Here is a 13,132-nt window from a genome sequence, read left to right on the forward strand (position 1 = left end):
AGAAAAAAAAACCCAGCATTGGGTATTCTGTGTGCAAATCTACTCCTGGGTGCTTTATGGGATGTGCAGGTTGGACTGTGCATGCACAAGCATTTCCTTCAGAGCGGGATTTTCCTCTTCCACCTTCTGCACTGCTGAAGTTAGCAGTGTGCTTGGAATTCCTTCTTCTTCCCTCTTTATTTTGTGAAATGGTGCAGGTACAAGCTGAACATGCACTGCAAACCTCGGTTCAGCAGCCAGGCATGAGCTGGGGAGCTGGAAAACTCCTTTCTGTTTCCAGAGGGAAGCTGGAGGAAATACTAAATGCTAACAAACCTTTCTCATTTTGTTGAGACAGAAAGATATGGCCTAAAATTGAAGTTTGTAATGTTCGTAGTGGTTTAAGATGCAGTGGCCCAGGACAGGCATATTGCAGGACTCTGCCAGCATCTCTGGAGCAAGGCATGTGGAGATCAAAGTGTCTTGTATTTACTCTGACCAGATGGAAACAGGAATTTCACTGATGCCTTTTAATTCTGGCAGTATTGGACTGGAAAGATGGAAAAGTGCAGGTTGCAAATTCATTGTGTTAGGGATGGGTTACATATACAGTGGTGCTGCATTCCTGGTGTGATGCAGAGTGAGGGCAAGGAAAACTTTGGGGAGTTTTCTGTAGGCGCCGTTTTACTGTTGGACCTGACAGGAGTGATGCTGATGGCTTTGTTTCCTTGCTGATACTTTATATTTCCAGTGAGTTTAAAGCCTTTTATGAATGGTACTGAAATATCAACTTTATTTTGCCGTGGTGCCGTGCGTTCAGTTTGCTTTCTAACAAAGCAATAAGTTAGGGTTGTGAAGAAGAAAATGCTGGTTATAACCTGCAGGTATTTCACCCTTGCTGGAAGGTTCATGACCCAAGCATCAGATCAAGAAAGTGGGAATCCAAAAATAGCCATTTTTTCATGACTTCCATCAAAATGCTGCTGCTTTCTGGCTGCAGGATCAACTCCAGAGGGGATCTGTGCAGTGTAATTCCCACCAATCACCTGAGTGGAACGGAATGGCTTTAACTCCAGCTGTCAGAGTTGCTGGAGCAGGGATGGAGGGCAAAGGAAGAGCACCATGAAGCACAAGCCAAAGACAGGTTATGCCACAGTAATCACAAAGTTAAACTTGCATGGTTCCAAGTACTTTAAATTGTGTTTAAGTGCCCAGTGTCTGTGGTTCAGTTGAACAGCCCATCCTGTGCTGCTGTTGCATTAGCAGCATCCTGCTGTCCTTTTGGCTCTTCTCTGAAATCTGGGAACGTTGATGCATTAAAGACAGCAGTCTAATTTTGAAACCTATTATATGCAGTTATCTGAGACCTAAATCTCCCCTGGCCTTGTAAGATTCAAAGTCAAGAAGGGGAAGAAAATGCTGAAGTGCCATACAGCGGCATGGACAGGGGAGTTTGTAAGTCTGTGTTTTGGTCAGCTATCGTGGCTAGAGGAAGAAGTGTTACTGAATTATGGACCATGTCTGGGAAGTATTTTAGATGCTAAATGTGACTTGGAGAAAAGAAGTAAATGTAGTGGGTTGGGCTACTATTGGTTAGGGGTTTTATTCCTTTAGGATTTTTAGACATCTCAGGTGGTATTTGCAGTTGCTTTGTTTGAAGCGAAGTGACTGGTAAAAGGGAGCTGTGTGCCTTGACCTTCCTTTTTACAAAGTCACTGGCAAAACTAAAGCCTTAAGGAAGGAATTACTTGCCATTCAGTCCTGGATGCAGGATTGCAGCTGCAAGTCCACATCAGGCATACAACAAGGCTCAGGGCTTTGTGCCCCGCTGGTTTTGCTGCGCTGTGGTTGCTGTAAGTGACGTGGCTCATGCTGTAGAGCTCTGGATGGTGTCAGCTGTGTTTTACACTGTGATTCGCGTATGTCGAAGGAAAGCACTTTTACCCACCTTAAACATCACCTTAGACACACAACTGTGCAGTAAAAGTCAGGCTATAGGTAATAAAACTGTGGTTCAGCTATCGCAGAGGTGATCATTCAGTCACTTATGTAGAGAAACTCAATATCCTTCAGAGTAGCAATTATACATGCACACACTTTTCTTAACTACATTTTTCATATATACATGTATGCACACCCACGAGCTATCATTTTTAAAGGGCTCTCTTTTCCTTCCAATAAAAACAGCACGTGGTTCTCCACGCTACCTTTACTCCCCATGTTCATTATGGGTTTTCTGCTCAGGGTGGGGCGGGTGAACAACCTGAAGCAGCATTGGAACACACTGGCCGGCTGCCATGCAGCTGGGTAATCCCTGCAGATACTTTCTTCCCAAGCTTTTAAGGCTGCTGAAGACAAATCTGTAGGGTTAAGATAGCAAAGTATTGCATTTAAGAGCATAATTAAGAATAGTTTACATGAAACACGTAGCGTGTAGGCCATAAAACCAACAATTAGAGCAGCCTTAAAGTTTTAAGAAGGCAATAAACTGAAGGGAACTAAGGCTACTGCAGGTTTCTTTTGGCTGTTTCATTTTTAACTACATAAAATGACAGAATAGTTAGGGTTGGAAAGGACCTTAAGATCATCTAGTTCCAAACCCCCTGCCATGGGCAGGGGCACCTCACACTAAACCATGTCACCCAAGGCTTCATCCAACTTGTTCTTGAACACTGCCAGGGATGGAGCATTCACAACCTCCCTGGGCAACCCATTCCAGTGCCTCACCACCCTTACAGTAAAGAATTTCTTCCTTATATCCAATCTAAACCTCTGCTGTTTAAGTTTCAACCCGTACATGAAAGGTTTATCAAATCTGAGCTGTAGTCAATGGTAATGGGAAACATGTTTTCATGTATCTTGTTAACCTTTTCTCCTGCAATAGCCAAGTTGCACAGTTGCCGTGATAAAAGCGCAGGTGAATGAGTTGGACATAGTTGTTTTGCTGCTTCAGTCCACCAGGGTTTCAGCAGTGACATGCACGTGGGCTTTGCTGGTCACTCCTTCACTCCTGAGGATTCTCAATGCTTCCAACCAGCTGGAGCCTTGGTGTGGTCGTGTAAAATTAAATAGCAAAGAAAATAAACAGCTTTTACTCTGAGGAAGCGAGGTCCTCATCTGGACCTGAAACATTTGAGTACCTTACAAATAGTTATAATGCTGGCATAAGGGAAAGAAGCGTTGCCTCTTCTAGGTTTGTGGATGGGAATGGCAGGTGAGATTTTGCCATAGAAAACAGAAGGAAGCAGTATGTAGCCTTGAAAATCCACTGTGCCGCTTCCAAGACCTAGTCCAGTGACTAATGCAAGATGTTGAACCCTAAGAAGCCTTAACCCCCTTCTTTCCTTATTTCTTCTCTTTCTTCTTCCTAAGTCACTTGGCATAGGTTGCACGTTGGGAAATGTGCTTGTGGCTGGAGTGCAGTGGGAGCAGGGACGGGGCTTTCCAGGAGTGCAGCGTCACCGGTGACTTTTGATCCTGCAGGAAGCGTGCCAAGGGATTATGTTAATGGAGCCAGAGCTCTGCTTACCTTGCCAAAGGTGAGCCTTTCTGCTCAACAAGGCCCTCTTCTAATAGCACAGTAGAGGTCTTGCCATGGTAGGGAGTTGGAAACAAGGTTTTCTGGCTTGATACATTCAAGGAGGTAGCTCTCTTCAGGGTGGGGGAAGTGCAGTTTATACAGTGGTCTCTTGGCACGTGGGTGAAATCAGTGGCTTTTATGGCAGAGGTTAGGTCATGGTATTGGTGTGGATATGAAGATGAAAACCATATAGCTCTGTCCCAGCAGATCGTGGTTATATTGGGCAGGTATAGCAGTCAAGGGAGCTAAATTGAACATGTAGACATCCACTGGTATTCAGATATAATGATGAGCCTAGAGAAATCATGGAGAGGTGATGGAAACATGCAAATAATCAGTAGAAATGACAAAGCACTGAGGAGCTGCTGCTTCCTTCATTTTCCTTTAAGTGGAAGATTCCTGCAGCAAAGAAACCGAAGAAGACATTGCTTGTGGGACAGCCAAAGGCTCTGGCTGCTGCTGTGGAAGTGAATGGTAAATCCTGCAGGAGAGTATAGTTACTAGTGGCAGTTTCCAAGTGTGGAAAGAGAAGCAGCAGTTTGTGTGGATGACTTTTGCGGGAGGATGGGAAGGAAGGTCATATTGATCAGCTCCGGCTTCCGAAGGGAGCTAAAAATAAGTCCAGAAAGGATCCTTGGTGAACAGGAGGAAAATATAGAAACGTATAGTTGCCTTTCTTGTTTTATTCATGTGTTAATTGCTAATTCTTATAGATCATACGGGAAAGGTACAGGGAAGGAAACAAAATTGTCTTGGACAGAGGCAGCTCAATGTTTGCACAGTGGAAAATTGGCTGAAGTATTTTGATTAATTCTGAGCATCAGGAAGCCAAGGGACTCAAGTTGCCACTGGTAAAATCCAGAAATGGGTTTTCATTAGAAAGTGAACAGGTAACTGGATCTGTTTATAGACATGCTTGCCCTGTTTCCTGTACCAGAATGCTGCTTTAAGGACTCAAGAGCAAAATTACTCTATAAAATAGAGTTTCTCAGGTCTGTGAATGCCTTATGTGTGTTAGCTGTGGTACAGGCTCTGTATCCAAATGTGCTGAAAAGCTCTTTATCAACGAGTGCAAAGTCTTCAGAGCAGCAGGGAATGAACCTTCAGTATCTGTGTATTGCCTTCATCATGTAGGTCCAGTGAGAATGTCGGTGTATCCGTAAAATAAAGCTGGTAAAGGGAAAATTGCAGCCTGTGTTTTGCAGGATCTGTCTAGCTGGAGAAGAGATGAGCTGGTCCCAGGTGCCTCTGCCCAGAAGGTGCTTGGTCTATCCTCAAAACTGCCTTCAGGTAGGATCTGTGAGGCTGCTTGCTCAGGTATTAAATACAGGCTGGTCGTATTAGAGAAGGGGAACTCAGACTTCAAGTATTAGCACTTGGATTACAGAAGTGATTTGAAAATGTCTGAAAGCAAGAAGCAGTTTTGCATGGTTCAGGGTGAAGAAAGCTACCACTGCGTCTAATTTTGGATAGAAAGGGCCTGTTCTCTGTACAGGATGCTGGGAAAATGTTTGGATACAGAGCTTTTCCCAAGCGGATTTTCTTTTCCTAAAGGTGTGATATCTGTTCTCAAAGGTTGAGCTTCCTCCTTGTGTTGCGCTCTCCTGATGGCCTGGAGATGGACAATTCCTGGGCAGTTTTCTTTGCAGATCCAGTTTCTTAGCCCCTGTTGACATTCCCAGGTTTGAGCGCCCTGCAGGCACTGGTGGCTGTCTCGGCAGCCCTGCAGCCCACAGTGCCGTGGTTGTGGATGGTTGACATCCAGCCATGCCGTGGTGACCTCCCTGTGAGGGCGTCACGGCTGTCAGTGCTCTTGCTGAGCAGGCACTGGGTTAATCAATGCCTAACATGTGATGGGATGCTCTGAGCCAGGACTTGGCAATGTGAGGACAGAAAAGCCAATGTGGGTATTTCCCAGCAGCTTTGGGGTGGGGACAACTCGTTTCAGCTTGGATCTGTTGTGTGTCCCATGCAAGGAGAACAGATTCTGCTTACATCCTGTAGTGGTTTTCCTGCTCCTAAATGACCCCCTCCCTGTGATGCTGGAGCAACTGCTCTATGAAGGGGTATGGGAGGAGGCCTGAGGGGGCCCCAGTATTATCCCCAAATCTCAGGTGCTTCCAGAATAGCATCTTTCGAGCTTATGACATGCTGCCTTTGAAAGCCCCTCGGAATGTTGGTTGAGCTGTTACAGGGACATGATGTGGTCTTCGTGACCTGACCTGAACTGAAATGATTCTTGTCTCCTTTTGTCTGAGGTGCTAGCCAGAGCCACACCTATGGGGTGTTTCCCATGAGGCTGTCCTAGTTGTGGAGGAATTCGAGTGTCATCTTCCAAAGCTTGCTTCATTACTTTGATCATGAGTTATTTGTGCTCTGCGTGTTCTTCCGATGCTTTGGAGACCTGATGCCCCAATGCGCCTCTTGAGGGTGGTGGCCTTGGGGTGCTCCCTGACTCACCCTGCTCTGATATTCCCTGTCTCCAGCTGCATGAGAGAATGAGTATCAGGGACCATAGGTTGTTCGATCGGTATGTGGACATCCGGAAACTTAGTGGGTTCCTTCCTTGCTTTTTGATGGGCCTTCCCTGTGGTGGCTTGAGTGGTCAAGGCCATCCATCATGGAGGTTGATTTCAATCCCAAGCGGAAACTGTGTACCAGTGTCAGAGCAGTGCTGTCTAAATCCAGCCCTCAGGAAGAACGCTGTGATGACTGTGTGATGCTGACAAAAGGTTTTGTTTTTGTTTTGTTACCATTGCAGTGACAGCTATATTGTGCGAGTCAAAGCTGTGGTTATGACCCGAGATGACTCCAGTGGGGGATGGTTGCCACAAGAAGGAGGCGGTCTCAGTAGAGTTGGCGTCTGCAAGGTCACATACCCGGAGGGCAATGGAAGAAGTGGATTTCTAATCCATGGTGAAAGGCAGAAAGACAAACTGGTAATAGACCCTAATTCAACTTTTGTCTGCTCTTATAATGAGAATTATCCCAAATCTGTTGCTATTGTATTCTTGTACAAGTTTTCTTTCTAAACATAAAAGCCAGCCATGTTCAAATAGTACCAGATTGGACCAAACAAACCCATCCTCACCTAGAACTGCCATCTTTTGCTGTCTAGGTTGGCATGCCGCCACCTGGAAGGATCAGGTAAATTGTCAACATCTATATGCAAAGACCCCCTTTGATTGAAAAAGAGCCTGTGTGTTTTTTATCCCTAAGACCTAGCAGGGGAAGTGAGAAATGAATTGAAGTGTAAAGAACCCATGAAGCCAGTCACATTGCACTGAGTAATGCGGTGCAAGCCTTTAAAACGGCCATGAATTATTTATGCTGCGTGCTGTTCAAGGTTTGAACAGGCAGAGTGAGAATATGAAGACAAGTTGTCTCTTATGAATTGACGCACTCCGTTTCTCCTGGTAGCTGTTTATCTAAGAAGGAGCCCTCTTCTTTCCCTGCACAAAGCAAATTAATAAAGCCTTTTCCCCATTTTCAGGGTCCAGTTTAGATGTTCGAGTTTGTTATCTCATCCCTATATATTTGATTCTTCTGAAATTGACTCCTGTGAAGAGATGGGCTAGCTTAAAACTCCCGCTCCCTGCACAAGCTCTGTGAACTCAGTGTGTGAGCAAGAAGAAATACATTAATTTGAGTCAGAAATTATTTTGGCTTCAAAAAACCCCAATGTTTTAAAGCTGTTTCAAGTGTACTTTGTCTTTTGCATTAGTACTCTACTTAGGATTCTTTTTATGACACTGTGTGGGAGCCATGCTTATGGTTTTGGGGGATGGAATAAGACTAATAAGCCATTCCTGTTTCTCCCTGAGCATCACCCTAAAGATGGTTTTGGCACAGCAGAGCTTGAGATGGGTGCCTGGCTGGGGGTGAGGGAGGGAAAAAAGGTGGGGGGAGTGTTGCAGCACCTCCTAAATCTGCTGCTGGCAGATACCATTTCTGTTGAGCACAGTTATTGAGGGAAGAGGTTCTTCTTCCAAATAATCCCCTACTAGTAACCAGTACCACACTGGGTCCAAAATAAGCTCCTAGGGTAGGGAGCAAGCACCTATTCAAAGCACAGGCAAAAGATGAATGTGCAATGGTTATGAGAACAATTACAGTGTCTGGTGTTTATTAGTCATCGTTCGGTAGGGAAGGATGTTCCCCTGTGCGAGGCGTGACTTGGCTTTCATTTGGGTCTGGGCTGAGGTGGTGCCAACTGTGCCCTTGGAAAAGTGACTTTGCTCCTCTTTTGGGGCTCACGCCCTGCCAGGTGGTGCTGGAGTGCTTTGTGAAGAAGGACCTGGTGTACACGAAGGCGAACCCCACCTTCCACCACTGGAAAGTCGACAACAGAAAGTTTGGGCTCACTTTTCAAAGCCCCGCCGATGCTCGAGCCTTCGACAGAGGAGTGAGGAAAGCCATCGAGGACCTCATCGAAGGTACCAGGGCATGTGGCAGTGGACACTTCGACCCTTGGAAGAGTGGGGAAGGGGCTTTGAGTCACGGAGCTGGGAAGAGGGATGGGTTTAAAATCAGTTCTTGGGCTTGGATGTCTCTTGTGCATGTATCTGAGCGTAGCTGGGTGCTTACACTGTGCCGAGCAAGCCCCACCTTTTAAGAACTGAGTTTTCTTATCCCTTAAGGAGAAAATAAGGGATTTCAGCCCAAGTATTTTCCAATCCTATCTGGCCTGGTCTGTCCAGACTTCCCCTCCTTAGTTTCCATTGAGTTTGCTATTACCCCTTTTTGTGATAGGCTTGGATATCACGCTAGCAATGGCAACTCAAAGAGCCCAGCTCTTCTTCATATGCAGCCCAGTCTTGTCTGAGTGAGTCTTTGTTAAATCAGAGTATGAATTCCTGCCTGGAGTTGAATAAAACTTTGTTTTGTTTTGGGGTTTTGTTGCAGTAATTAGTTCTGTCTGCGTCCTCTTGTCTGAATGGTCCTTCTGGAAGACTTTGTTGTGTTGTTGGTTTGGGGTTGTTTTTATTCTGTAAAAAAATGCGTTTGAATTGCCTGGGCTTTGAAGTCGTCATAAATTTTTCCTTTTCACGTTTCGTTTCCATCAGAACAATCATAACACGGCTGGAATTCAATGGGGCTTTATTGTAAGGAAATTGGAGTCTTCGTGAGGGACTCTATTTAATTTTCCTTTTTTGAGGATACTGGCGCAAATGTACATACAGATGTATATGCTTTTTGAGGACATTAGCTCCATAAGACAGATTGATGTTCTGAATGCCCTCTTCCTTGCTTTAACATGGAAATGGTAGATACTGGGAGAGAATCAATCCCCCAGGGCTCTCTCCTGATGAATACCTCATCAGTTAAAGAAAGGATCTTCTCATGTAGTTATTAATTTGCTATTTCCTCTGTGATGAAGGTGAAGAAGTTACAGTTAGGCCTTCTGCTTTTTTCTTGCTTGCTAAAACTGGGAAGCATTTTGAGTCATAAAAGTGATGTTTTATGTAAGTAGCACGGGATTGATTGAAATACTTCACTGCGAGAGACTGGCACAGGCTGCCCAGAGAATCTGTTGCTGCCCCATCCCTGGCAGTGTTCAAGGCCAGGTTGGACAGGGCTTGGAGTAACCTGGTCTAGTGGAGGGTGTCCCTGCCCATGGCAGGGGGTTGGAACTGGATGAGCTTTAAGGTCCCTTCCAGCCCAAACCACTCTGTGATGATATGCTTATGCAAAGTTTCATTGAGATGATAATTCAGTCGTATTGAGTAGTATTTTGGAGATGCCAGTATGTGGCAGCTCCTTTTCTGCTCTTTCTGATCCATTTTACAGTGGAGGTGTTTCAAATCGAGTTCTGCTGTATCTCGGATACTTCAAAATCAGCGAATCTATATTTATCCCATTAACAGCACAGCCTGATCCTCATGAATGCATTCCTCCTTAACTTCCAAATAAAGCTTTCTGAATGAAAAACAATAACTGGCTCATGTGCACACCGCATCAGGCAGTGGGTTTTGTTTATCGTTCATTGTTTTGATTCATGCAGCTGATCAGATTCAGCAGGTAACATTAAGCTCTGTGCATTCCGAACTTCATGAAATCCCTGCCGCCTTTTAATATTTAACCAGGAATTTGCTCCCTGTAGCATCAGAAGCATGGAAGTTTTGTGCACCAGCGCAGGAATCCTGTGCAGCTCTGTAAAGCTTCTGGATTTTTTACTTTTAAGGCTAATGTAGCAAATGGCACAAATGTTTTCACATTACTTAGTGTTTTAAGTGGGCTTTCGCACTTAGCTCTGCACATCTTCGTGATGATGCAACTGAGAGCAGGCAAGGCTGGTGCGGAGAGCATTATGTAAAGCACATTACTTAAAAAAATTCCAGAATGAAGGTGGTACAAACTGTTCAACTGATTCAGTTGGGGATGTGATATGGCCTGAATTCAGTGTAACAGTGGGCTTACACTAAAAAGAGCCTTTGACTTGGGGGTTTCTTCCCCCTCATCAGAGCATCTTCTGCACCCACCCTCCTTGGCAGCCCCATAGAGGGGGAAGCCAACCAGGAATGGGGACCAGGATCCTTGGGGGTAAGGAGAGGGATCACCTCTATTTTCCCCCAGCATAAATTTGCTGCTAAGTCCAGCAATGGCATGTTGCACCCTCCCTGCTGCCCTCCTATGTGGGAGCTGACCAGATGCTTGGGCAGCTCCAGAGGGGGACACTCGTGGGGTGGGGAAAGAGGTTGGAGGAAGGCTTTTCAATGTCATTCCCCACTTTTCCAGATGCTTGCTGTGTAATGAATGAGAGCTGCACCCAAGTATTTTCCTCCTGTTCATGGTACACACTTCAGCTCACATCAAATTCTTGGCTGACGTGGGGCGAGGTGGTTCTCTTGAGAAATAGGTAATGACAGAGGAGACCTTTACAATAGAACAGCTTCTGAAATGAGGAGAAGGAGGAAAAAACCCTCATTGTCACAGTGAGGTTTATTTCTTCAAATAAAAAGTCATTTCCCCCCACCCCAGGTTTAGGGCACACGTGAAGAATAACTCGTGCAGGGTTCCTGAGAGCTGAGGGCCAGTCTCGAGCACCAGTTAGCTCGTAGCTTTACCATTCTTCAGAAACAAAAGTCTTCTGTAATTGGAAATGGTAACTGCTATTTTTATCATAGTTAATTAGCATTGGAAGCCTTGCAGTTGCATGTCAAGAAACACTTTCAGATTTTACCTTTCCAACCCAGATGGGTTTTTCTTCCTTAATTTGAGCCACTCTTTTGCACATCCACAGCATACAAACTTGTGAGCATCCAAATGTTTACCAGCCTGATTATAAAAAACCCCTAAAGTCACATAGAAATACCATGTTTAAAAACCTGTTGTGTTATTTTTCTAGGGTCTACAACGTCCTCATCAACGCTTCACAATGAGGCTGAGGTCGGCGATGATGATGTCTTCACTGTAAGTACACATCACCTGAGGTCATTCTCCTTGATGCTCTCCTTTACTTTGTCAAGTTGGAAAGGGTTTTTCTTTCTGTGTCTCAAGGGTTGGCTTCCAGCAGTCATTGTGTTTGGCCAATGGGTATGTTTTCTTTGATGGAAGCATGTCCTCTACACAATGTAGAGCATTGGGTTTCTGTTGGCCTCCCATTGCCATGTGAAAAGCAGATGTTTCGTGAGGGCAGATGTTGTCAGGCATAGAAGTGAGGAAATAAGCACAGTCAAATTTCCTGTATTGGAATTTTGAGTAGTGTGCACAGCTCTTAATACCTCTCTCTGTGTCCTCGAGAAGCTTCTCATAAAATGAAGTAGGTGGCTTCTACTCAGGTACGTGCTCAAGGAAGTAAGATTTTGAATTGCAGTTGTTACCAAAAGCCAACTTTAAAGGTGTTTGAGCTTTCTACATCTCATAATAGGTGAAACAAGTGGTTTTCAGCTAGAGGAAGGCACAGCAGCATGCCATTTACTAACCAGCGGTGACTTAAATAGGAGTGAGTTGTGGTAATGTCTGAAATGTACTTTGGAGCTTTCCTGAAGCAGAAGCAGCTGGTCCCCACTACACTTGCACGCTTTAAAAGGGGGGAGAGAACAACAAAAGTCAGATGAAATGATAATCTGGTCACAGATATTCCATGGGCTTGAAAACAAGACACTCGCAATGAGTATTTTGTCTTGCTGCATTTATTTGCATGGATCTGACCTCAACCCCGCACACGTCTGTGCATTTGTTATAAGTGCTCTCCTTGTCCAGTGGTGCAGCTGGGGACTGGGTGGCAGGAGGACAGAAGGTGGGATGTCCTCAGCGCAACAGCAGCAAACTCAAAGTCATATTTGGGATACCTCCATACATCTCTAAATGTGGGAAAACTGAGGGCAGGCATGAAGCTGTTTGAAGATGGGCACTGGGAATCACTGCAGTTGGAAGGTGTTTCCGAGGGGGATGTTTTTGCCAACACGGGACCAGGGCAGGTTCCCTGCTGTGCTTTGACCAGTTCCTCCCCACGGCTGGCATGTTGTCTGCATCTGTCCTTTTGTCACGGCTCTGGGAGACAAACAACAGCAGGCAGGGTTAAAAGGTGACTTCCTGCACTCCACAGCAGAGCTATCATTAGCAGCTGCTTCCCAACTACCTGCCAGAAGTGATTTATAGACACTGGGATGGGGCGGATCAGGGGAGGCACCGCTGGAGCCAGAGCACTTTGCCAGTTTGTGCTGCTTTGTCCCCAGATCCTCTGCTGGGGATGGATGGTCATGCTGAAAGTGTGTGCAAGTCTTCTGTGCTCGTCACATAGGGAACTATCATCAAAATGTGCCTTTGGGGGGTGTGTGGTGTGTGCCAGCTTTCACTGGGTTAGACATGGAATTACTCAGTGTTAAAGCAGTGAAAAGTAGTCTGTGGAAAGAGGGAAATGTAATTTTGCTAAAATTCAGCCACTGATGTTTTGAGACCTGGGAGTGCTCCTGAATTTCTCCACAAGCTCAGTTTTTTGTCTGAGTGTTGATTTCTAAACTCATAGGATGCCTTTTACCAGGCGGAAGAAGTTGTTTCCTGTAAATAAGTGTTGCTTTACATTGGGGAAGTTGGATGAATGGCGCTCCAGCTGCATAACTCCTGCATTCAAAGTGAAGAGTTGAAACTATGAGAGGTTTTTCCCCCCTACTTGACCCTGGGGAGGTGACAGATAACTCCCTGCTGTGCAAATATTTATGGGTAGGATGCTTGATGGAGAAGGAGGAACAAGCTACTTGACAGCATTAGGAAGGAGGGAAGACTTGGCTGCAGTTGGCACCTTATTGGGATGCAGGGGGACATTCACACCTCAAGTCCTGCTTGGCAGATCTCTCTGTGCATTGCTTGATCTCCAGAGCATGAGAGGGACTTCGATTGTAGTAGCTCGTGTGGTGCTGTTGGTCAAGCTGTCATATCAGGGTGGGTGTGTTGTCAGACTCCGAAAATAAGGCTTTATCCTTTCCCCCAATATTTCTTCTTTGCTTTCCCAGCGTGAAGTCACTCCTTTCCCTGCAGTCCTTCAGCTCTTTGAATCTCTCAACTTCCCATGTATCTGGTGGGAGATGATGGAATATGAAGTCTGCCTAAGCCAGAAATAACATACTGAAG

General features: G+C 45.4%; 1 protein-coding gene across 1 annotated transcript in view; it reads left to right on the top strand.

Moving 5' to 3' along the window:
- Positions 1–13,132, top strand: part of SPRED2 (sprouty related EVH1 domain containing 2) — a 67,405-nt gene that overhangs the window by 32,165 nt on the left and 22,108 nt on the right. The window contains exons 2-4 of the mRNA XM_034060899.1: positions 6,321–6,498; positions 7,827–7,995; positions 10,908–10,972. Coding sequence (XP_033916790.1) covers positions 6,321–6,498; positions 7,827–7,995; positions 10,908–10,972 — 412 coding nt within the window. The remainder of the gene's footprint in view (positions 1–6,320; positions 6,499–7,826; positions 7,996–10,907; positions 10,973–13,132) is intronic.

Source organism: Melopsittacus undulatus, chromosome 3, assembly GCF_012275295.1.
Source record: "Melopsittacus undulatus isolate bMelUnd1 chromosome 3, bMelUnd1.mat.Z, whole genome shotgun sequence".
Taxonomy (NCBI): Eukaryota; Metazoa; Chordata; class Aves; order Psittaciformes; family Psittaculidae; genus Melopsittacus; species Melopsittacus undulatus.